Source organism: Haemaphysalis longicornis, unplaced genomic scaffold (assembly GCF_048455015.1).
Source record: "Haemaphysalis longicornis isolate Haplotype H1 unplaced genomic scaffold, Haemaphysalis longicornis Haplotype H1 scaffold_3, whole genome shotgun sequence".
NCBI classification, from domain to species: domain Eukaryota; kingdom Metazoa; phylum Arthropoda; class Arachnida; order Ixodida; family Ixodidae; genus Haemaphysalis; species Haemaphysalis longicornis.
In genome coordinates this window covers 57,100,064-57,126,974 of record NW_027526335.1, presented here as the reverse complement: position 1 = coordinate 57,126,974, position 26,911 = coordinate 57,100,064, and the positions used below count along the sequence as shown (strand labels likewise).

The 26,911-nt window shown below is 46.3% G+C and overlaps 1 protein-coding gene across 1 annotated transcript in view; it reads right to left on the bottom strand.

Moving 5' to 3' along the window:
- Positions 1–9,654: 9,654 nt before the first annotated feature.
- The window catches only part of LOC144173263 (uncharacterized), a 59,074-nt gene continuing 41,817 nt past the window's right edge, over positions 9,655–26,911 (bottom strand). Inside the window, exon 7 of the mRNA XM_077701750.1 lies at positions 9,655–9,786. Within this exon, the coding sequence (XP_077557876.1) occupies positions 9,655–9,786 (132 nt within the window). The remainder of the gene's footprint in view (positions 9,787–26,911) is intronic.

Sequence of the window (26,911 nt, the reverse complement as noted above, 5' to 3'; positions counted from 1 at the left end):
TTTGAAATGAAATTAGCATTGCAAGTGATTCAAGACTATTTCGGGCGCAGCCAGCTTGCTGGCACGGAAGGGATTAACATAAACTGTACGTTTATTAGATGTTGCAATAAAGGTTATCCCTGTGAGTAGCGCCACCTCTCAGTATCACTAGCCCAATTTAGCCGCCCTACGTAGCTCGAAAATCGCCCGACCCATTAAAAATCTGCCACATCAAAGATCATTCGACTGATAATGTAGCGGTCTAAATCGAGCAGGATTCCTAGTAGGGATTTCATTTGAGGAAAGCATGGAGTCTTCTATGGCTGACCTCATTTCGCCTTGGGAGAGGTCAGGAATTTCGTGCGATATTTCTTTTAAACATATCGACAAACGAAATGCGCCCATAAAACTTATACTACAGCACTTTCTTCAGTTACAACACAAATTCCCCCACACCGCCTTCTACACCGATGCTTAGAAGTCTTCTTCAGCTGTCGCATGTGCTGCACACGGCCCAAACTTTTCTAGCCGAAGACATTACACAGAAATAGCAGCATTTTTACGGCAGAAGCACATGGTATCTTATTAGCAGTACAACACATTACACAAACCAGAACAGAACAGTCCATTATGTTTACAAACTCACTAAGTGTGGTAACAGCCTTACATTGCTTCAAACCTACAAAACACATTGTCCTCGAGCATCTAATCAAAGCTCTAACCTGTGCTGATCACTCAAAACTAAAAATAATTTTTTGATGGGTTCCGGGTCACAGCGGCATTCTGGAGAACAGAATTGCTGACCAGAGTGCCGCTGTGGCTGCGCTTCGCAGTAGCGTAGATGTACCATGCGTTCCCTACCTCGACCTGAAGCCACTGGTACGGACAGCCTTGCGCAAATCTTGGCAGGAAACATGAGGCACACAAACATAGAACAAACTCTACACTATAAAGCCACACGTAGCCTTAGCCAGGCTACGGATAGGCCACACTCATGTAACACATTCACACTTGCTCACTGGGTCTTCGAGACTCCTGTGCGGCAGGTGTGGAGATAGCCTATCCGTAGTTCACGTATACTAATCACATGCAAGGCACTTCACACCACACGACGCAAACACTTTCCAGAAATCTACAGACGACAAATCCCACGCCACCCATCGCACTTACTAGGCGATCAACCAATGTTTTCTGTCAAACGTGTTTTTAAGTATTTATCTGAAGTTAAATTTCAGAATCTCATATCGTATCATGCATAATCACAATCTGGCCCTCTACAGCAGCCATCTCCATTGTCTTTATTTGTTTTTACCTCTGTTGCTATTCAATTTTAGTATTCACCTTTAATCTGTGGTAACTAACCATCTGTTTTGGCGCTCTTTGCCCTAGTTGGCCTTGCGCCACTAAAATATAGCCATTCATCATCAACGTGGCAACGCAACGCAGGGTATGAGGCGCGCCGTAGGGAAGGGCTCCAGATTAATTTTGACCACCTGGGAATCTTTAACGTGCGCCGAAATCTCGTACACACGGGCGTTTTTGCTTTTCGCCTTCATCAGAAAAGCGGGGCTTTGAATCCGAACCCGTCCCCGTCACCTCAGGTGTCCCGCAGGGGTCCGTCCTCGGCCCCCTGTTGTTTTTAATTTTTATTATTGATATAGGTGTAAACGTTTCATCTAAACTACGGCTATACGCTGATGATTGTGTATTGTATAGGGACATTAACAATCGGAATGACGCTGCTGAATTACAGTTGGATCGAAACAGTATTCTTAACTGGTGTGATAAATGGAATATGAAATTGAACGTCTCAAAATGCAACTGCATGCGTTCCAGCCGAAAACGGCCAAATACAACTTACTTTTTAAAGACGGAAAGCATTGCATTTTCAGATCAAGTACCTTGGCCTCACATTCTCATCAAACCTGACCTGGATCAAACACACTGAAACCGTAGCAATGAAGGCTGGCCGTGTTCTTAATTTTATTAGAAGAAATTTCAAAAATGCGCCACAGGACGTAGAGGAGACTTTGATCATAACTAATGTGCGCCCAATACTAGAATACGCTGCTGCTGCATGGGATCCAGACACCAAGGTACTCATTAACAAACTAGGAGCTATTCAAAACCGGGGTTCCCACTTTGTCACTGGTCCGTTCGGTAAGAATACCAGTATTTCCGCAATAATCTTGGGACTGTTTACAAACTCGCCGCACAGTATGTCGCCTACTATTCCTCAACCAGATAGCTAACAAAAAAGAGGTATGGCCCGCCAGACTTATTTAAAGCCGCCTGTTTACGTATCAAAAAGGAGAGACAATAGCAAAAAGGTCAGAGAAATTCATTTCCGCACCTCGCTTTTTAAATCATCTTTTTTTCCACGCACAATTGGCGATTGGAATAAGCTTTCGGAAAATGTCGTTTCCGCATCTGGCGTTAAATTTGACACCGCTCTAAAGTGTTATCTGCGTGGTGACAGTGAAAACGGTGTTTCCTGAATTGCCGTGATATCGTTCCTGTCAATTATTTGTTTTTTCATTTTTGTAATTCATAACTGCTGGTGCGGGTTGCTGCCCACTGCAATGTTTAATGACTAGTGTGACTAGTTTTATAGAATCTCGATTTTTTTTATTTAGGCTTCCGTCTTGTTTTCATTTTTCTTTTTTATTTTGTTATTTTTCTGCCTTCGGCTTTGTTGTCGTCTGATGTTGTACAATGCTCTTTGCTGCAAGCTTTTAAAAGATGCCTCTGTTGATTTTTATTTTTGTATATCCCTAGATTCATGATTCCTTTTCTGCACCGAACACTTTTTATGTATCTCTTACAACAATGCCCGCTGGGCGAATGTAGTAAGCTAAATAAATAAATAAATAAATAAATACACAAACAAATAAACAAATAAATAAATAAATAAGCAAACAAACATTGGATTGCCGGAAAACTCCCATTCCAGTAGAAACACGACGACATTACTTTGATACCAAAAACCGGTAAGCCACTAGCCTCAGCAAATCTGCGACCCATTTTCCCTCACATCTTGTGTCGGGAAGTTATTGGAACACATGGTACAAAATCGCATTTCCCCGTATATCGAATAATGGACATTTCCCAACAAATATGTATGGATTCCGCCCCCATCTATCCACACAAGATATCCTGCTGCAACTTAAAGAAGAAATAATAGATAGGCTTTTCAATTCGCACAAAAGATGCATACTAACTTTGGATATCAAAAGAGCCTGAAAGTGCCGGAAAAACGGCTGCAACTAGCGCACACGTATTACCACAGATGAATCCCTATGCAAATAACACCACTATCGACCAATAAGCCGTGTCCACTTTCGTCTCATTCATTACCGCCAATAGCTAGCAGTCGCAGTTTAGGAACTAATCTTGGGACCCCACGTAATCAGGAAAGTGGTCGCCTAACAAGCTTTACTTTGAATTTTTTTTTAAACTATTTGCGGAATATTTGCATCAAATGTAGCGAAACTCTAAACGCTCGGTTTTCCAGCTTACGCTTTCTAAAAATCTTTTGTCGATCCGCGAGTTTCGATCTGAAACAATAGCAGCTCCGATGAACGCGTCATACAAAAGTGTAATTCGTCGCGCCGTCGCATTTTCTTACCAATACTCAAAAGAAGAAAACGCAAGAAGGAGTAAATGTGATTTGAAAGCAACTGTGAGAGAGACCAGAATGCCGTTCTCTTCAGTTATTTTTGCAGCCAAGTAAACTCTCCAAAACTGTTCATAGCTTCTCTGGCAGAAGGGGGGGGGGAGCTATTCAATAGCTTCTCTGGCAGAAGGGGGGGGGGGAGCTATTCAGGGAGCTTGACTGAAAAACGTAGGGTTTCGGATTAACTGAGAATATTTGAATAGTTTGGGGTTTGCAGATGATCGTCTTGCTCAGTGAATCTGCAGAACAACTGCAAAAAAATAATTGAACTACAATCAGAAAGTTTTGCTGTGGGGCTAAACATAAATATGAATAAATCGAAGGTAATGATAAACCTACTGAATGCGCCCTCTTCAACACAGGTATCGAAACGCTAAAGCAAGTACAAGAGTATAACTCTCTTCGCCAGATAGTCAGAGCGGATTCCAACCTCGAGAAAAAAAATCCAATGCTGGAAAGGAATGGGCTGGTGTGCCTTAGGCAAGCACTTACAAATCCTCCTCCTCCTCCTCCTCCTCCTCCTCCTCCTCCTCCTCCTCCTCCTCCTCCTCCTCCTCCTCCTCCTCCTCCTCCTCCTCCTCCTCCTCCTCCTTATCATCATCATCATCATCATCATCATCATCATCATCATCACAAATCATGGTACTCATTATAATCACAATCACCGTCATCATCATCACCACTACCACCACCACCACCAGCCTATCTACGCCCGCTGCAGGGCAACGGCATCTCCCATCATTCTCCAATTATTCCGGTCCTGTGTTAACTGCGACCAATTTATCCTCGCAAACTTCTTGATCTCAACTGCCCATCTAACTTTCTGCCGCCCCCTGCCACGCTTGCCTTTGCTTGGGATCCACTCTGTTGCCCTTAATGACCAACGCTTATTTCGCTTTCGCATTACATGCCCTGCCCATGTCCATTTCTTCTTCTTAATTTCTGCTAATATGTCCTTACCACGCGTTTGTTCCCTGACACAGTCAGCTCTCTCCTTGTCCCTTAATGCTACACCTATCATCTTCCGTTCCATTGCGCACTGAGTCGTCCTCAATTTAAGTTGAACCCTCTTAGTGAGCCTCCAAGTTTCTGTCCCGTAAGTGAGTACCGGTAAGATGCAGCTGTCATACACTTTCTTCTTCAGGGACAATGGTAGGCTGCCATTCATTATCTGAGAATGCCTGCCGAATGCACTCCACCCCATTCTTATCCTTCTAATCATCTCTGCCTCATGGTTGGGATCATGGGTCACAACTTGGCCTAAGTAGATATATTCGCTTACCAATTCCACTGCCCTACAAATAATGAAGAGTAAACTCCCTCTATCCTTAAAAGAATGGCATACAACCAATGAGGGCTGCCGGTGACGACGTATGGAGCGGAAACTCTGCGCCTTACGAAACAACTGCAAAGCAAACTAAGCTCGGCCGAGCGGGTCATGGAGCGAATAATGATAAGAGTAACACTTAGGGACAGGAAAGGACCATCGTGGATCAGGCACAAAACTCGAGTAGAAGATATCATAGTTCAAATTAAGAAAGAGAAATTGACTTCGGCTGACCATGCACTGAGACGAAGCGACAACAGGTGGACGATTGGGGTGACAGAGTGGATACCAAGAGACGGCTCTAGAAGAAGGGGAAGGCGATTAACTCGACGGAGAGACGAAATAAAAATTCGGAGGACAAAAAAGGACTCGGGCAGCGCAGGACAAGAGGTGAATGGGAGAGGCCTTCGTCCTTCAGTAGACCTGGATAGGCTGTCGTTGTTGTTGATGGTGATGATGTACATTAAAGGCAAGAAACTCTGCAACAAGTACTCAGCTGCTTACAAAAATTTACCATTTCTTCCGTAAAGAAGTTGAGGCAAGTGCGAAAATTTTCTAACATCAAAACTGCATCAAAAGTGTGTCAAAACCTTCGCTAAAGGCGCGTCCAACTTTCGCTGAAACTGTGTCCAGTTGATCGCCAAACCTTCAAAGACCCAAATCGGAAACGAAGAACGAACCCATGCAACGACTTTTCGCGCGCTAAGTAAACGTATTCACGAACGATCTAAATGTACACCCATACGTGGTTTATGAGATAAAAGACATGGGCTTATGAGATGAGTTGTGACATCTTCTTCATGGTCGATGCGTGTATTACCTCATCTAGAACCGTTCCACTTTCGCGATTTTCAAGTTACCGTTTTGACCCGATGGAAGCCTCGTTTCACGCATGCGCCGTGTGTCCAGATATCAGAGATCGAGTTTTTCCCATTGTATGAGGGAGTGAATTAGTTTTTTTAACAGGACGTCCTCGGTCCCACTAAAAAAAAGCTTTCGTTTCCAGAACACTTAGACTAGCTTTTCGTGGTTGTTTTGGGGGCACATGTTTATATATGGAAAGTGTAGCAAGTAATACCCAAAACAAGCCAGCAGATGGTTTGATGCACATTCGTTCTGGATGCACATTCGTTCTGGATGCACAAGCAAGCCTCACTGGGTTCATCTGAGCCATAAAGTGGGTTGAAATAAATCTTACTTGTTCTCTTTAACGTGTGTGCGTCACACTCGGCATAAATTCTGCTTGTAAACGCACCTCTGTGGATACGTGCTACCTTTTGGTAATGTTACACCACGCGGCTCCGCAGTCCGCGCACAGGCTTTAACAGCGCACGCGCCCAGATGCTTTGTGGTGAAACTTCCAAGGGCTGCGCACTAACGAACGAATGGACAACAGTTGCTTGCTTGTAAATATAACAAACTCATAAAGAATGATTTATTCCAAGGGTCAGACAAGCGATTTTCGTGGAGTGCGTGATTTCTAGCTGATATGAAAGCCAGCGTTTTATGTACAGGGGTAACCGCAAGAAATATATAAACAAGCAGGCGGAAATAATTTTAATCTTGCACTAAAATTTCTGAATTCTGAAAGGCGGCGCCATGTAGTGTCTCAACGTGACATCACCGTTCGTGTCCAAACAACTCCATCAGTTTCAATGAGTGATTCGTAAACCGCATAAAGGAATAGGAAAGGTTGTACATTATTGTTGTCTTAAGCGGGGGAGGGGGGCGAGTTTTTAAATACCTCTTTTCACCTCACGTGCGGCTAAAAATATGTTGCCGCACGGGTCACTGTCATGGTTGCCAACATTCTTTTTGGTGGGCCACGTATGGCTGGTAGAACTGAAAATTGCGATATCAAAGGTTCAAGGGCGCTATGATCAAAACCGTTTCGGGTTAAGGTGTTTTAAGGGATGCCGTTTCACTTGAGGTAGAGAAAATGTACTCAAAATCGGTTATCTATCCCTTTATAGTGCATGTGCATACATGATTGTTTGATTGATCGGTTGCCCATAAATGACTATTAACTAGTGATTAATAATACACGTAAATAGTAAACGAATAAAAGATTGATTGATCGATCGATCGATCGATTGATTGATTGATTGATTGATTGATTGAACTTATTGACTGGCTGAAATTATTAAGGGCATTAGCAGTTCTAGAAAGTGTTGTGTAGCACACCCATGCAAGTATGTGCTACTCTGTGGCAATGCAACACCAGGCTAGGCTCCAGAGTACGCGCATGACCGGGTGGCTAGCGTCTTTATCGTATGGTCTTAGCATATCCTGCCCGTTGACACTGAGTGGCTGTATACTAAGCAAGGCTGTTACAATACCAAAAACGTCTATACAAAGCTTACACGTGTTGTACAGCAGCCAGTTCTTCTTGTCCCAAGGAATTACTTTATACACACGTCCACAGGCTTAGCTGGAGCACCATATTCTACTTTAGCGTGGCATAGCTCGAACGTTGTGACTTAAAACGGTTCAAACCAGCGTGAAGAACTTGAGTGCCACCCTTAACTTCAGAGCAGTGACAAAGTTGCGACTAAATTACCCTACGCTACTAAAAAAGAAGACGGTAAATGCGAAAAGCATTGCTCTAGGTAAAACGTAGGACGACTGTACGTCCGTCTTCGTTCGAGATCTATCTCAACCGGTTTTTTATCCCTTCACCTTTCATTTAGTTCCTCGCAGATAACCCGCCCAAGCCCACTTCTTTCTCACAATGTCATCTATGATGTCTTCCACCCCAGTTTCCTATCCCTAAGAGCTACTGCAGCCGTTTTAGGGGCGAAGCTCCTTAAGGCGTGGGTCTGTCCATCCTCGACGTATGTATGTAGCCACCTCTAGTTTAGTTCTTGGATTGTTTACTAGATGGCGTGGCTACCTCTAGTTTAGTTCTTGGATTGTTTACTAGATGGCAGTACTTGTATACGATGAAAAGATGCGCTTGGATTGTTTACTAGATGGCGTGGCTACCTCTAGTTTAGTTCTTGGATTGTTTACTAGATGGCGGGGAGCGTTGTAATAAAATCCGTTCGCTGTTGGCGCGCGCTCGGAGTCGCCCGATGGATAAGGCTGCAGATGTGCGAGCCCGCGAGGCAGAAGCGCTCCGTGAAGCTGCGCGACGCCGCCGCCAAGATCCTGCCGTACGAGAGCGGGAGGCCGAAGCGTGTCGTCTGGCTGCGCGACGACGCCGCCAAGATCCCAGCGTTCGAGAACGAGAGGCCCAAGCGTCACGGCAACGGCGCGAGGACCCTGCCGTACGCGAAGCGGCACGGCTGCGGCGCGAAGAGGATCTCCAAAACGTCAGAGAACGGGAAGCGGTGAGAAAGCGCGCGTATCGGCAGGCAGACCCCGATGCAGTGAGAGCTCGTGAGGCGTCTGCAAAACGCATCAGGCGAGCTCAGCCCCAAGGTGCCGACGCGCGGTTTAAGCGAGACTTTCTAGACGTTACGTTCGGACACAGATGTAGTGGGCGAACTTTCACTGAAGAGTCACGGTTTTAAGTGCGAATGCACTTTATAAGCGACCCTGAATTCCGGTGACCGCCGTCCGTCCACATAGCAACAGCTGCGGGTGCGCGCGCTCCTCGTCTTCCTTGGCAACGGGGGGAGATGGGCGCGCGCTGCCTGGCCGCTGACATGGCACATACCCACGTGGGGGATTGGCCAGGAATCTCCTCGTCTTCCTTGGCAACGGGGGGAGATGGGCGCGCGCTGCCTGGCCGCTGACATGGCACATACCCACGTGGGGGATTGGCCAGGAATCGGGCGTGAGAAGGGCTAATGCACCCGCTTAAAGGAGTACTGACACGAAATTTCAAAGCTGAGATCCGCTCTAGCAATCAAGTACAACGACAACACAAATAGGTGTCTGTGAATAAATGCATCTTTCTTTCTTTGTAGTTGTGTGTGTGTGTGTGTGATCTATCTTTCGCGAACATTACCGAACCACGCAAATTCAACTCCTGCATTCGCACTTTCACATTCTTCCCCTCGGGGAAATGCGGGGACATTTTTACCGATGATTTCCCCTCAGGAGCTTCGCCCACTCATCATCATTCACCCCATGGATATGCTGTGAATTTTCTTCTTTCCATGGTTCATTGGGCTGACAAAAAGTTTGCTCTCAGGTCTTTGGTAGAGCGCCAAGTTTCTGCCCCATCCAGTATCAAACTAGGTCGAAGAGGCGTAACTGCATTCTTGACAACAACAATTCAGTGGTCCGCTTAGAGACTGAATTGGAGACCTGTTGCCAACCTGTTGAGCGCTACTGCGAAAATAAGCACAGAATGGATTGCACTTGTAAATTATGTTGTCTGTAACCTTCCATGCTCACAAAAAGGTACCTAAATAAAAGTTGAACGTTTGGGTTGAGGTGATAAAATATTTTTACAGATTTATTTTATCTTTATCACTTGCACAAGCTAAAGATTTGCGACAGGCTGTGAGCAAGCGAAGTTTTGACGAACACTTCAGTGGCTGCGGAAAGTTTTGACCCAAAACGTTGTGGAGAATTTCGTTTAGTGTTCACGATTTTTTTTTGTTCTTTCAGGGAAAGAAGAGACGCACATCGGGCAGGTACAGAAGATGGAAAGGGATTTATTGCTGACTTGCGCTAACGGAGGAACGCTGGATGGCAGCAGCGTAACGATTGTACCTTCTCACTCCTTTGGCGAGAACACTATTCGGCTGAATTTGCAATGACACGTGTTGTCCTGGCAGTACGAGGACACTTGGACATCTCCGGTCTTCTTGGCCTTGCACTGTTGAGAGCACGTATCTGGTTTGCAGAGCTGCAAGGAAAGAACATGAAGTAAGTTTGGCAAACCGACCCCGACTTCGGGTCGGTTTTGTCTTTCGAAACCCGTCTTTTTTTCGTGCTGCTTGGACCAGTCCTGGGGTTGGCAATTTTTTTCTCTGTGTCTGGCTCCTTTTTTGACACCAAACAACACCAACTCTACCCACAGGCGTTCGTTTCCATTTGTTACGTTCATAATTTATCAAGAAACTTTACTGCGCATTACCCCGAGCTTACAATAATCTATAGCACGACAATCACAAGCAGTACGCTCATTATATGTCATTATATTTCAGTATATATTTCTCCAAAATCATTAGCGATAGCGGGCTTTTCTGAAAATTATGCACACTTACAACATTGCGCCACAAGCTGGAAATAATTTATTTCCGCAGCTTTTCTGACTTCGTCTCTTCATATACTTGTTTGATCAGTTTTAAAGAAAATGTGTGTGCCTTTAACGCTGCCCGAAGAGGCACCACTGAAAGCAGCGAAGCGGTACGTCCCGGTCGATTCCTTGTTTTCTACTGCCACAGTCAGCGGAGCTCACTGCTGCAATTACCCGCTTGCACATGCGTTGCTAACGATTATTTCTTCGATGGTGCCACTAGCAAAGAACGGGAGCATTACATGTGCGCAATTATCTTCTGCTATGACAGACAGACAGACAGACAGACAGACAGACGGGGAGGGAGGGAAAAAAACAGAGTGAGACAGTGTTAGATAGATAGATAGATAGATAGATAGATAGATAGATAGATAGATAGATAGATAGATAGATAGATAGATAGATAGATAGATAGATAGATAGATAGATAGATAGATAGATAGATAGATAGATAGATAGATAGATAGATAGATAGATAGATAGATAGATAGATAGAGAGAGAGTTGCATTGAGCTGACAGACAGACAGACAGACGGGGAGGGAGGGAAAAAGCAGAGTGAGACAGTGTTAGATAGAGAGAGAGAGAGAGAGAGAGAGAGAGAGAGAGAGAGAGAGAGAGAGAGAGAGAGAGAGAGAGAGAGTTGCATTGAGCTGACGAGACCAGCCTACATCTCCGACTCAATCGTATGCAGCGTGGGACGATCCCGTCTGCGTAAGTATTACTACGTGTTCCGCCTACCAGCGTCGCAAAGTCGGCAAGTGATGTTCAGCTGATTTCAATTTTACTGCGAAGCAGTATACATCTACCAGCCGAGGATATTTTCGTGTCCGCGTCAGCAGAAAACTTCCAGGGTAAGTAAAAGAAATTACTGCCACCGCCAGAAATCAAAACTGGACCCGACCCGAATACAGAAACGGAGAGAGAGCCCGTTGTCTGACCGACTAAGCTACGCCCACGCGAGGAGACGGGGACACAGACGGTGTACTCAACGAGCACAGCGGCGGGTCTACCACGTGCGCTGATTCAAAGCCCTCGTGTGAAGGGCAAACCGCATGATGTAGTATAACGGCGTTCATATGGTTTGGGTTAGCGCGAACAGAACAACGTCTGGGGAGAGGGAGGGCGGGAAGGGCGCTCTTCGGCGGCGATGCATGAAACAAGAGTGAGGGGGAGGAAGTGAGAGAGCCATATCCGCGCGGGCCGCCCTCCTCCTGTTTACCCTTCGCCGAGCCCTCATCTTCGTTTTCTTTCTGCCGTTGCTGCTGCGTCACCCTGTCACTTGGTTACGCGGACGCCCACCTCGCGAAAGCCAGGTAGCGGCTGCCAGAGTTTAGTTTCACTCTTTGTAGAGCCACGTGAGGGGATTCAGGTGGCGTCGCATGGGTAATCGTTGTGGGTGTCGTTTACAGCTTCGCAGTCCAACCACCTTCACAGCCAGATTTTTTTCGTTCGCCAAACTTCGTAATATATATTAGTGCACTGCATATATTTGGATGGACACGATGCAGCGAGGCACTGCGACGTAAATGGCTTTGCACGGAAGAAGTTGCGATTTCCCCGCGCGACATTCACTGAAGCTAGCGGCTCATCACAGCCCTGCCATACGTTTATTCCGCGACGGTGGCCCTCCGAGACCGCATGCCTGGCGACTGGACCTCGCCTGGCTGAGCCCATCCTTGTTTACTACAGATCTTACAGATCCGATTATCCGATTAACAGGCCCGTCGACATACGGCTGGACTGCGGCGATGCTACCGTGCTCGTATGTTTGACCAGGAAATGGACAGTACTGCGCCTCCCCGGAGTTTCCGAGTACCCCACTAGACCGCATGTCTTGTGCGTGTCCTGTATGTTGGTTGATTACACTCGTGGCCATGTAATGAGCGGTATGACGAAAAAAAAAAGCGAGAGAAAGCCAGCACACGGCCGCTCAATGAAAGGGCCAGAATCATTCCTTTTAACCACGCATAGGTGTCCGTCCCCTTAGCCGCCGTGGAAGCACGGCGACAAGCGGCCAGCACTCGCTGGTATCGGGGTCTATACAATATCAGGTTTTTTTATAAACTTCATGGCAAAAAAAAGTATTTGGACTCCACCCTCATTAAATAGCATTAACTATGACATTTTTTTTCAGTTGGCGGTGAATTAATGTTGATGGTAACTCCTGTAAGGAGACCGGAGGCGTTGCGCACGCTAGTTTAGTATGTTTCGGCCTACTAAGACTAGCCAATTTAAGAGCCCGGCTGCCAATAAGCGGCCCTCTGCGCTGACTGACTATTGGGTTCAGAATGGCTCGCGATGATCGGCGCTTAGTGCCAGCGTGAGCAGTAATACTTGGTCGAGTAGTATGCAGTGGGCAGGTGGGGGGGTAAGTCTTTGAGATAAGTGTACAAGGTAAGTGAAATAGTGTAAAGGTAGGTCCTTGAAGGTGAGTATACATTCTGACGGGATTAATAACAAAACAAGAATGACGATGGGGACTCCGTAAGTTGCGGCACGTTGGCAACGACGAGGATGAAAAGGGAAAGAGCCGCCACGCTGCTGGGTAGTAATCAGCACAAGTTAAAATTACGTACAATTATTCGAGGTTCGAGATGAATAATAGCGCGCAGCAGGCACGACTCAGTAAAAGTAGTAGCTAAAAAGATGTAAGGATTGCAAAGCCGGTTTTTCACATGGCAGTTTTCTTTTGTTGCGTTTAGCCCCATTATTTCGGGAAGGCATTCATGCCATTCGGTGTGCAAATTGTGCTCGTCATGCACTTCGGAGGCTGTTACGTAAAAGCACGGTTAGAGTAAAAGGTAGGCCCAAGGCGTCAGATAGAAATAAGAGCAGATGTTCAAGTGTGCAGGTTAGCTGGGTAAAATGGCTGTGGTGTAGCATTGTTTGAAAACAAAACTTTCGTGCATGACGACAGGAAAATTAAGGGCAAACAGCAGCTGCGCAATTCCATTGCATATGTGAAGCATCCAACACATGTCAATCGATAGCACATCATGCGGCCTAAACTGTTGATAACTTACAGCTTCTCTGCGGTATCGTGTTACCTGCTACGACAATCCAATCCCACCCATAAACCGCTCATCCCCCACCATCTAGTGCCTCCTAGCCACCACGGCTCCCAAAGCAAAGCACTAGGCGCAGACACCACCTAACAGCAACGTGTCTACAGCAGCGCCGCGCCAACTTCATTGGAGAAATTTAAAATAGCGCGCTCATTCCCCACCATGAATAGCGTCCTAGCAGCAGCGGCGCCCACAGCAACGCGCAGCCATCATTTCCGGCTATTCGTTTAGGGTAAGTATCCCGCTTACGAAGCACAACGTTACGATCTTGACTACCAAAAGGTTCATTGTTCGAAACCTGCCAGGAGAAGCAAGCATTTTTAGTGCGAAAGCACGAGGAGGGTCGACCACAAGCAATCTGTGCGTGCACTCTGAAGCCTCTACACGAGAAACTAACGCGGGAGAACAAACTATATTACAGCGCGAGCGCCAAGCGGGGAATGACGAATGGTAGTGCAGCGAAGAAAAAAAGAGGACGCGTGATTTCAACATGTGCCGCGCCTGCGCAATAACGGAGCGCGGTGAAGGTCTCGAGCGTGGCTCGGCTCGCGGCTGCTTGTGCGTATGTATGTAAAGGTCCTCCGCGATCAGCAACGGGGCGGGCGGTACCACGCCGATTGGGGGAAAGGGCGATAAGCGCAGGAAGAAAACAGCTTGATACACGAACGTTGAAGAGAACAAGCAAGAATCATTAGGGGCCCCTTAGTGACGCAGATGAACCGAATGAGGCGCGTTTGCGCACTAAGAACAAAGATGCATTAGACCCTCTTTTTTTCAGACTGTCAACCGACATAGAACGAGTCGCTGCGTTCCGCGTAAAACAAGAGAGCTGGGCAAGTAGCCTCAAAACATTTGTGATTAAAAACGATGCATTTTCATCGGCCATCAAAAAAATTAGTTTAGGCGAGCGGCCACATTCCAGAAATTTGCGCAGTCATGACGAGCACCGGCTGACGAAGTCCGACACCATTGCTCTACTCGGAATACTGGTAAGACCTCCGACAACTGGTATTCAGTCATTTATATGGCATTTATTACAGTTGTACAACATTCATGTTGACACACGAGCCTTATAGGCTGTTTCAGGAAACCTGGTCGATGCACTGGGCTAAATAAGAAGGCTGGTCCATCCCGGCCGGAAATTTTCGACAACTGAATTGTCCGAAGAACCTCTTTCCTCGGGTACCACCAAGTGTGGCCAGACTACAAAGCTCTATAAATGGATTGAATAGATAAAACTGTGCAAGAGCGGCTGACCAAGAAATAGTGGTGACACCCGCATGAATGGAATAAAAGCACTATGGTCGAAACTTCCTGCGTTTGTTTCACTTTATAAAAAAAAAGTGTGCATAAAACGTCTAGGTGAATTATACAAATCTCAACACGGCTATTTGCTTAGTATGTTTTGAGACGGAAAATACGCATGTGTTGCTGCACTTCATATAAATGTAAGAAATGGAGCTAAGCAAATCTGTTTTAGTCCTTGTTCCCCTGCGCAAAACTAGATGTGTGCACTGGATCCCGTACAAACGTTTCCACTCTTCCGATGGCGACAATATTATTACATAATCAGAATTCGTTAAACACGCTGATATAACGAAATCCTTATTACGTTGCTGTTTCAGATATTTTGAAAGTCGGTGAGAAAAAATGGTTCTGTAACAAATACTATTGCGTTATTTTGACACTATGTATCTGTTTATTTCTTACTAATAACTTTCCAGACCAACAATAGTATTGTGAGAAAAATTAATAATAAAATATTTTCTTTTTGCTGAAATTCCAACACTCATTTGCACAGAGGTGAAAAATATAGCCAAATCGGCTTTCTTGGTGCTATACCAGTTCAGTTATTCTTTTAAATTAGGGTATATGAGAGTGTCATGACAAAACGAGGATATACGATAATGTCCAGAAACCGCTGCCAAGCCCGCCAAACAACTGCATATGACACAACTAAGATCACTTTACATTATTCAGTTCCACATGAACAAGTTACTGTTTAATTCGCGTCGGCTGTAGAGAAAATCTCCACAGCTGCCTGTTGCCATATTAGGCTTCGAGCACACGCACTGATATTCTAAAACTAACAGTACTTTCGCGGTCTGGTAACACGCGCCAACCCCTGTCTACCAATTCCTCCCACAACTCGCTTTGCCAGGGATGTCTAAATAGTGACCTTAACTATTCTGGTGTACACCGGCTGAACATTCGTGGGCAACGTTACAAAAAATCTGATTCAGTGCTGCTTTTCATTATTAATTCGTTTGCTAAAACTTCAGGAAAAAAAAATTCGCAGAAATAGCAGCACGGAATGCCAAATTGTTGGCCGGACAATTTCGAAACCAGACCAGTGGGGTTTTCGTTGGACCAGTAATGACGCGTCGGTCCCGTAGCACTTTCACGAATTTTAGCTATGCGATAACTGTGAACCCATTGTAGCCGGACAGGGTACAGTAGAAGCATCGAGTAAAGGCACGGCCGATTTATCTCTTGCGGAAGTGTCATCACACATTTCACAACATTTTGGTTCGGACCAGGTCGGACCACTCTCCGGATCAGCCTGTACTGTCGCATCCGACCCATGGTGTGAAAAAGTCGGGTACCCCGCTTGCGTAGTTGTAGATGGAGACCAATTTGCAAATATTTTGACAGGTCATTGAGATTCATTGGAAAGCGTTAATACCGCGATAAAGATATGTTTTGTGGCAAGATTGTGTCCATTGCAAGGTTATAGCCATACTGTCCATTACACAAATTTTTAGGGAACCTCGTTGGCCTTTTGTGCAGTATACTGAACAAATATTGTTTCGGCTCATCCTTCGTGATTGCACTGTGTATTACTTAACTGTCGGAGATTATGTAATGCGACAACTACAATAATTTCAGCCAAATCGTCCCACTTCTTCGTGCAGGCCCATGAGGCAGCAGTGTTCATGTGAAGGAAAAACATTTAACTGAACTTTTAAGGCTGAAATTTGGGCTATTTGGTATTGACTTAGAACCATTTTACCAGCGAAAAAAGACAGGGACCTTGAAAGAAGCAAGTCTAGCGATTGTCCTGTTTGCTTCTTTCTAGGTCCCTGTCTTTTTTTTTTTTTTTTTTGCAGGTAAAATGGTTCGAAGGCTTAACGCTGTTGGTTTATTGGCCACGTTTTAAATTCTGCTAGTTATTTCGTTACCAGGCACTACAATATTCGGTTTTGAATTGATCGTTGGATTGGAACTTAAATCCCCCCACGTCAAAGATGCGGAAACCCCCCTGCGCGTGTTTTTTTTTTTTTTTTCAGCAGAAGACACTTGGGGCAGGCTTTGAGAGGTGTGCCCGTGCTCACTCGCTGGGCCGGATCGCCCTTCATGAAAAATGCAAGCCCGATAAATAATGCCAGAAGTGGCAGAATATCTCGCGCCCTATCTTCGACCGAATACGGCTGTGTATCCGAATAAGTAAGGTGCCCATAAAGCGTCACTATACATGCATGCATCTATTTCATTGAAACGTCTTGCATAAGCGATCAGGGAAGCTTCGCTTCTTGGCAACGCTAACCTCTTTTTTTTTATTTTGACACAGAAAAACTCGCTTTGTCGAATGCACTTATGCGAAATAGCAGTATTGGCTTGCGAAAATTCCCACTGTTGTTGTTTGGGTCCCAACAGACACGGCTCAATTTTTGTTCTTCACGGGCCAGCCGAAGTGTGTTTTCAGATGGCGGCTACAGAAGTTGGATTTATTGCTTTGCTGGATAATGGTTGCCTCTGAAGAAGAAAAACTTCGCAGGGATCTGCAGGTCAGCGTCACACGAAGATCTAGAAGAGAATACGTTCAACACAAGTTGCACATAAACTGTCAAGTGTCTCGTAGAACGTCCTGTAATACCCAAAGAAAATAACACCAAAAGAAAAATATATGAGGCAATAAAAACTGGCACCGACCAAGAATGTTTAAAATCCAAAATAGACGTTTCGGCTCCCGTACGGCTGCCTTGTTTTCAATCTTTGTGAACAAGGCACCCGTACGGGAGCTAAAACCAAGTTTAACAAGGCACCCGTACATGAGCCGAAACGTCATTTTTGGATTTTAAACATTCTTTGTCGGTGCCAGTATTTATTGTCAAGTGTTTTCCTGACCAGACGGGCTTCCGTCCAACCCTCAATTTCGAAAATATATGAGAAAGCGATAAAATTTTGTGGGCACCAAAGTCGTTGGTCTCTTCCGGAACAAATGCTCATGACTAAACAAACCAGCTGCAAAAACCTACGTATTGTATAGTCCGGTGTCTATACTTTATTCTAAGATACTACGGGACGACGATTAGTGGGGGTTTGCGAGAGATATGCTAGCGGTTGAAAAGTTACAGTGACAAAATAAATTAGCATGATGAAAATAATCGTCAGAAACACATATTACACAAAAGTTCCATTATTATATAAAAAAGATATAAATAATGCGAAGACAGCATACCCACACGCACATGCCCACACGCACATGCCCACGCACACTCACACGCACATGCTTACGCGTGTAAACTCGCGCGTTTATGTGCATATAAGTGCGCTCTGCGTTAGGGATGGTAACCAACGCCATTCCGACAACTTCGCGTTGAAGGCGACATTCTTTTTGCCCACCGCTACTGCGACTCGAGCGATTACGCAGTGCCAGGAGTAGTCGACTGATACTAAGGTCAAGACTGCCACAACCGAGGCCCTCGCTTCGCATGTCGCGATTTATTAGGGAAGGCGGGACCATTGAATGAACACAGAACATGCGTGTAATGTCGGCTACAAAATAGTAACGACAAATATTTCACAACACGTGGAAATTATGGAGAGCATGGGTCATGCCCCCCCCCCTTCCCCCCCCCCCCCAAAAAAAATCACGCATCTCCACTAAGTGAATCGTGACGAGTGGGCGAAGCACTGGGGATCGTTCTTACCGCAAATCACCCGTGGCATTGCCCACTCGCGCATGTAAATGAGTGACAACGCGTGTGTACAGTATATACAATTCCAATCCAATCCAATCCAATCCAATACAACACAATTCAATTCAATTCAATCAAATCCAATCCAAATCCAATCCAAACGAATCCAATCCAATCCAATGCTCCTCACTCATGCGCGCAACACTGCGTACATGGACGCCAAGGGACAAGCCACGGAAAAAGCGACGTCCTAAGGTGCTTCGTCCCTAATAAATAGCAAACTTCGTAATTTAACTATATTAATTCTAAGAAAGGTCCATGACTAAAAGAAAGAGCTTCAGAGCGAACGGCATCGAAGTGACGCTATGTGGAGCCATCGGGTAGTGCTTGTCCAGACAGTTGGAAAGCTCCTAGTAAATATCTCGAACATCCGACACGACGAGAAAACGAATGATCAGCCGCACATGATATTGCATTGACTTTTGCATTTTGCAGCCATCCAGCGGGAAGCAGTCGTGGTTAGGGTTTTTGTTCGATTTCTTCAGGTCCTCCACAGCTGCGTTCGAATAACGTTCCACCTCTCTACGTCTTAACCCTACCCACATCCCTTTCTGCTTCCCAGTCATAACCATTTCTTGGCTGGTCATGCAAAGAGAATTTTACGGGCCCCGCTTCTCCTCGCAGACGAAGGTAGCTTCGCCTCACAAGAACCCTCAGTGCAGTGAAGAGAGCTTCGACGAAGACATCGCTAGGCTGAATGGACGAGGACAATTGGGAACTGCGCTCCTGAAGATGAAGGGCTTGTTATCAGCCGTAAGAGGCCGGAGGGTCAGGCAATAAGAAGAAAGAAAAAGAACTCAAGAGGAAGGGTTCAGCTAGAGAATACACAAAATGATCCCCAATTCAGGTAAAAACCGTGCAAGCTTGAACCACGCATTAAATATGGGTGATAACAAAAAATCTCCGCACCGCCGCGCACTGTGCGCGGAGCAGCAGCTTTGTTCGAGTGCATTGTTCCCATCCACGAGACTGTACCAGAGGAACGTGGCGTCAGTGATAGAGAGTGCGCTCCTTTAAAAGGGTAGAAATTTCGCGCGTTCGTTTTTCGCACTGCCTTGATAGTAGTTCGCGTCGCATCTGACAGATGGCGCCACCAGTCCATGGCGCGCGCGCCACTCGTGGGACCTTGTTCTCGGTGGTTGTACTCGGTCTTTGCAAGAGGTAGCGTGAACATCCCCCTCGCGAGGGGCACGATCAAATGCAGAGCATTTTCGGGGGCGCACGACGTTAAGTAGTTTGCGTTACGTTAATGTTGTTGCACTTGTGGCAACGGCTGACGAGAGAGCGCTCATCAGCAGTAATTTGAATGAGTCAAGGATATAAGGCGTGTCCGTAGCCTTCCATTCTGTGTCGGCTTTGTGGCGCAGTGGGTAGAGAGTTGCGTACATTGCGTCCCGCCCGCAGGGTCGAGGGATCGAAACCTGGCGACGGATTGTAATTTTTTTTTATATAGTAGCGACAACGACGGTGCGGACCACGGACGCCAACGCGGGTGACATCGTGAGTTACTGAAATGCTCTGCATTTAAAAGATTGAAAAGGTAATAGAAGTTGATGTTCGTATCTGGGCAAACATAGAAGCGGTACATTCTGAGAGAGAAGGAAGCACATGTCACTTCCAGTGCAAGTAATTTTGAACACAGGTACTCAATATAAACACATCGGACGAGAAACTTGAGGCTCGGAAATTATTAAACAGGCCCCAGTAAGTACGGTGAAAAGAAGCGCCGAGGGCACAGAACACCGTAAAGGATAAGCTTCACGGGAATGGAGAGATTATGTTGCTTCCTGCATGCCGCCAAGGCAAAATACGCAGTGCCCGGAAAGGCCATGTCAGTTGAGGGTTGGGCCGTTGGCCATATGCCGAATATTAATACTGAAATAGGTGGCATACGGTTATTCATCGTTGAGAATTCGTTGCATATAAGAGTTCGTCACAGGGAATCTAATCCACGCTGTGAAAGTGGTTGGAAAGCAAAGCTTTAAACCACACCTACAAGACTTGCCCATGCGTCGTCACTTGAATTCGCCCACGTGGCTCTACCAAGAGGGAAACCAGAGATTCTGCCAGCCGTTACCTGGAATCCCCGGGGGCGGTGTCCCGAACGCCGCAGCGTCGGCCACGGCCAGGCTAGAGCGGCGACGCCGCCGCTCTATCCCGGCATCTGAGCTTAGTGATTCCCATTTCTACAGATTTAAACTAGTTAGTTTAGCAAGTTTGAAAACTGCGAGAAAGCTGAGGGAACTTTTATAATCGCTACTTATCAGAACCAGTTGCTCATTTAGCCTTTTGTAATGCTTGTTAAAACACAACCGACTTGGTATTCACCAATTTAGAAAACGGAGTCCCATTCGTGGCAAGCAGTGCGCAAAAGGTATGGTTTGCTTAGCGGCGAGATGTCTGTACGTGGTCTCCACCTTTGTTTTCCCGTTCTGCAAACCATTCCTTAACATATCTCTGCCATACGACTCCGTCGGGTGCGGGTTACTCAGGAGGTGCTGTCTAACAAGTTAATCAAGCCGTGCGGAGGAAGCGCGCAATGGACGTGAAGCTGCGCCAAAACAGGCCCAAAACAACCGTCGCTAAAGCCGACAACAACGCCGTACCGCTGACGCACCCGCCGTGGAGCAGGCGCGGGAACGCTGCGTACGCTGCGTAAATTCGCCGCGCCATCTGCAGTGTGCTCCGAGAGTGAAACCCTCCGCCCCCCAGCCCCCTCCCGTCGCCGCTTCCGCCGCGTTGGGAGTTTATTGTCCCGCACGCCGCAAAAGAACCGTTAGCTGGTAGAGGTAGAAAGCTTTGCTTTAAAAAAAAACGCTACGTATCAGCAAAGGTCGTCGAAAGATGATAGTCTCCTGCCACCCCTGACACGTAAATTACTCTCTTCTCTCCCCGCCCATCTCTCACGCTCTGTCATCTCCGTCTCGCTGCTTCCACAATAAAACACGGTGGAGGTTCGGTCAAGTCAATTCAATTTTCCTGCTTTCGCACTGGCACCGCGCCATCTGTTGAACGCTTTCGTTCTGTTGGACTTGAAATGCTTCCTCGAGGTCCGGACTTGCGTGCGAACCCCTTGTGCATTTGAGGCCAAAACTTTGCCTTCAATGCGTTTTTTTTGCTATTGAAAAAATAGCGCAGACATGTTTTTAATTATAACTACACTGCTAGTTGCAGTTATGTGTTGGCGTTTTGCCTAAATATGCCGAATGGTTGCTTTTTGCTCAATAATGCTTACGAGTGTGAAGTGTGGTACCAGATTCAGCAGCTTGGAAATATATTTCCACACAGACAGACAGACAGACAGACAAACAGACAGACAGACAGACAGACAGACAGACAGACAGACAGACAGACAGACAGACAGACAGACAGACAGACAGACAGACAGACAGACAGACCAAAATTTTCGGGTTTAAGTAGCCCGAGAAAGTTTATCGTATAAAAAAAAAAGGCCGGGCAATAAGCCGCACGCTCTGACGTAAATTTCATTCACAGTGATTTGTGATTACAAGTTTCAGAGAGAGAGAGAGAGAGAGAGAGAGAGAGAATCTTTAATGGCACAACGAGAACAGTATAGCAGCGATCTTGGATTGCTATTCAGTATGAGAATGAGAAAGGATGAAGAACACGAGCCCGCAAAAACCCACTAACACTGACAGAAGCGATATACAACGTAAACCCAGTAAACGTAAACATACAACGTAAACGCAGGAGTACGATTACGAGCAGCCTTAACAGAGTTTGACCCGAACTGCAGGCACAGACAAATGTCACCAACGCCCTTTTAGTACGCATCGCTGCGGCTATCAAGTGTCATGGTCAGGTAACATCGCAGAGTTTTAAGTGCTTATAGCTACCGCTGCAGAATTTTGACTTAAATCTCGTTACTCACTTCGGCCACTCTAAAAAAGACCATTGAAAAGTTCCATACTCGCGTTGTACGAAAGCCAACTATCTCAAACTCAAAAGATGCCCCAAGCCAGACCCCTTTTCTGCTAGCCCTGCTTATTTAAGAATCCCGCTTAAGTTTATTAACACCTGAAATTTTACGCGTACAGCAATAAAATGATCCAATTTCGCATTTTGTGTACCAGTCTATTCAGTATTGTTCTTTTATTTTGCTAGATTGAGTTCTCGCTAATCTACCGAGTGTGAGGAAATCTTCGATTAGCTATTGGTTTTCTTCACTATAATAATAATTCTTATGCATTTGCTGTCATATAGACACCGAATCCTTTACGAAACACAATGCGGTCTACACGGTTTGAGAGCGCATTATTCTTTGTCTTTTTTAAAAGGAGTAGCCATGCGAAATAGTCATGTAACGTTCCCAATGTTTTTACATCTCTGTGAAGCTACAAAGGCTCAGTGTTTACAAGATGAGGTTTATTAGCTTCGGCGCGAATTCTATTGCTTTCAAATGCCAATAAGATAGTGCATATGCGGTGGTATCAATTTGTTCGCTGTTTTGTGGCCGCTGCAAGAACGCACGCTCGGCGAGCCGCAACAAGCGCGCTAACATCGTTTTTTATAACCCATCAAAATAGGCAGATGGGTCACGCGTGCTGTTATTATTCTTGAGATTCCAATGAACGCGCCTGAATAGCGACCGCCCAAGCAGCTGCGTGTTCCGCCTTCGGAAACTCAGTCCCTCAGCCATGCTGCTAGTACGCTTATCCTTCGGCGTAAAGTACACACCTTTGGTTATGTCCTTATTTTCTTTTAATGCGGACCAGTTTCTGGCACTTATCACCACTATATTGGTGGTGATAATGGGCTCTAATATATTATAACAGGGGGCCCACGTGGTTGCTTAAAAAAGTAGTTGTCTGCGTTTGTTTTTGTCGCACAAACTGTCGACGCGGCGGACCTGCACGATAAAAGTCATGCAACCGACGGTAGGAAAGAGTGAAACCCGAAGCGACGCAAATGCTTACGGGAGATAATTTGCATCAACGCGAATCTTAAAGGAGCCATGAAGAGAAAACAAAAGTTTGTTTTATTAGAAAGATTAGGTGTTTCATAGTACCCCAAGCGCTTTCCCGGAAGCAAACGATGCTTTATTCACTGAGAAATAAGGCAATTTAAGCCAAAATTTTAAATCTCCCGTTAAAATTGCACATTCCATGACGTAAACAATGGCGTCATACGAGCCGGTCCATGAAACAGATACTTAGTATGTCGACTCCATATAGCACCCACACGCGGGAGTCGACCGGGACGGCGGCCATTTTAAAAATACTAGTAAAACCTAGTGCACCCGTAGCCCTAGTCATGGAATCGCCTGATCCGGAGAACAAAACTCTCGCCGAGGAGCTCGGGCTTGCATTTAACAACCTCACACCACTTGAACGCTCAATGCTTCTAAGTGCACGAGCGGCAAGAGTTGTGGGATACGCGGTGGACGGGAAAGCGACCATTCTGCGATAGCCACAACAGACGAACGCCCTGCCGTCGGCACCGCTGCCTCGTCAGCCCCGTCGCGACGGACGAATACAGACTGGTACGTATGTGCCGTATTTTTATTACGGTTAATAATAGTTCAATTTCAGTAGCAGTATCGCTTATGCCAGTTGGCCGGTGTCGTGTATGGAAAGCCGTTCGCGCGAGCTCTCTGCTTCGACCAGAAAGATACGAGCGTCAATGCGCGGTGTTTACGGCATTTTTCCCCCCAAGGTCAGAGCGATTTGACGAAGTCGGCGACGAGCGCCAGCATGTCCCAGGAGTGAGCTAACGTAAGGGTCCCTGCCGTAATCACTTCCTCGGAAATGAAGTGAGCACACTCGTACTTCCTTCCTTTCTCCTCCGTTTGCAAAGTTCACAAAACGTAGCCACTTGCTTCGCCGAGGTTCGTCGTTGGGCAGCACATGAAAGGAGATCTCCTCACCGGCGGGGATGTCGCACTCCCTCGACGATTTGCCCGTACTACATGGGTATTTCAAAACGCAGCAACGAAATTTCATTGTAAATTACTCGAACAAACTGAAGTTTTCAGTGGTTGTAAACTGGAAAGGAGCTCGTAACGACAGCAGCAAGCCAACACCATTCGAAACTTCTGCGACGACTGGCACTATCTCGTCGCTTCTTGCTGTTCCTTACTCCCCTCGTTTCTATTTTTACCTTTGCTGGTTGGCGATATGGCGGCCAACCTCCTGTCAAGGGATTAAGATACCAAGCAAGGTCGCGGCTGTACGTGCTGGAACGGTTCGTTGGCCCCTAAGAGCCTCGAACCGAAAATTCGTCTGTGCGACGGCGAGATGTCGAGCTCGGCCGGCGGTAGTTTCGTACTCATCGGCGCACACGCTTGCGTGTTCGTTCGGAACTTCAACGGTTTACTCCACCGTTCTTTGTCGTAAAAAGAATGTGCAGTATGTTTTACGGGCATTTAGCTCGCTATGCAAACTGTAAGCCCTGCCTAACATGCGTTTGCTTTTGCCGGCCTCCGCTAATCGCAGAGCATTCTCGAGTGACATCATAGGTTCTGTTGCGGAAAATGAGCTGGTGGGTCGCATGGTCATTTCCTTTTTTCCTAATTATGTAGCTTATTTGAGCGAATTTTGCGTTATAAGTGGTGTCGTTATGGTTCTAACGAGGCAATCTTTCGAATGAACCAAACTTGTGTTTTCTCTTCATGGCTCCTTTAAGCTGATAAATATTAAGATGAATTTTTAGACACCTATTCGCAATAATTTAAACTTTCTCGTGGGAAATTTCGTACTATGCGTCGAATTTAACAGTTCGTACTGATTGCGTCACCATCCTCTGGATCTGCACTTCAGGATGTAGGAAGGACATATATAAGTCTCGCAGTGATTTACGCTAAAAACATATTTTGCGTGACCAGGATTAAGCCCCTGCACCAGTTTTCTTTTTTAGATGCGACGGCATCTCATTCACTCGCCTTGTCCCTCCATACGGCGTCGTCGTTGTCCGTCCACACCCCTCCCCCATTCTCCTCGCCGCGCGAGCTACGCTCTCCGCCGCTCACCCCCTCTCCTCTCCGATAGCGAACTCTCTCTCGCGAGGGGCATTGGATTGGATTGAATTGGCTTGGCTTGGCTTGGCTTGGCTTGTATTAGATTGGATTGGATTGGATTGGATTTGGATTGGATTGGATTAAAGTGGATTGTGTTTGATTGTGTTGCGTCATAGCCGCGGAGGGGGTTCACGGCACGTTTCACGTGATGGAAGAATCAACCTAACGGAAACAACAACGGAACCCCCTATGCGTCGCATCTACACAGGGGTTCCCGCGAGGGAAGGTGGGAGTAATTTTTTTATCTCGCCCCTTCCCCTAGTCATAAGGCGACCTTTGCATTTTTTCTCTAGCCTTTCGGTAGTCACACCGTTACTCGTGTGGTCACCCACTGCATCTGCTTCGCATTCCGTGTCTTTCTGCACTTAACCTTTTCTCTTAGCTTGAGCGAACACGTTGTCTAGCTGCGTTTTAAAATTCAAACACAAAGAAACTATTTCAAGCCATTTGACTGAAGTACAGAATATGTATTCAAAGCAAAAGGTCCTAAGGTTGAACAAGCCCTACTATCACTTCAAGCGCCGACAAACGATACACAGGAAGAAGACAACACGAGCGCTTGCGTTGTGTATCGTCTGCTTGTGTATCGTCTGTCTGCTCGTGCTTTCCTCTTCTTGTGTGTTGTCTGTCTGTGCTTTAACTGTTAATCTGATCCAACTAGCTCAAATTTTTATTTATTTTATTTACAAATACTGCTGGGACATTGCAGGAGAGTGTACAGAAAAATCAAACAAGAACACAGAAGCAAACAATAGTGCACATAATTTTGCGACTAACACATTGTGACGGATATAGCCAAGTTACGCTGGCATCATACAACCAAGAAGACCAACTCTGGGCCGTCCAGCAGGTCCGAGAGGCCATGGTTAGGCAGGCCCCGGAGGACCCCGATGGGAGACCGCAAAGGGACGGCCCAGCCGTCCCCTCGAGGATGATCTAGGCACAATCGACGAGCGCTAGCGTCTCGAAGTCAGCGTTAGTTCTGCAGGCTTAATAAAAGTTTATTCAATCAATCAACCAAGATTAAACATGTAAACTCGTGCCTAGAAGGAAGAATTTTGTTTCATCTCTTCCATTACCCATGCTTTGTTACACTTTGCGGAACACGTAACATTTTTACGCGCAAGCGTAAAAACTTTGTGTGCTGCATACGCGTTGAGTGCAGAGCCTGCGAAATCAACGAGATTAAGTTGGAGGCCGCTAAGCTGGAATTGGGAAGCGAGCGCCGGAGAATGGGGCGACTGGATGGAAAGAGGAGAAAAATCCAGTCCACGCCGTGAAGGTGGTTGGAAAGCAAAGCTGTAAACGACACCACAACAATGGGCCATCCGACGTCACTTGAATTCAGACACATGGCTCTACAAAGAGTGAAATCAGTTATTCTGCCATCCGTTACCTGGGGTTCGCGCCAGAAAGCGCCCTCCCCCTCCCCAGCCGCTGAATCCAAAAACACAACCGAATTGGTATTCACCGATTAAGAAAACGGAGTCCCATTCGTGGCAAGCAGTGCACAAAAGGTAGCGTTTCTCTAACTGCCAGATGTCTGTATGTGGTCTCTACATGTTGCTTTCCCGCCCTGCAAACCACTCCTTAACGTATCTTTGCAGTACGACCACTTAATTCCGTCGGGTCCGGCTTACCCTGGAGG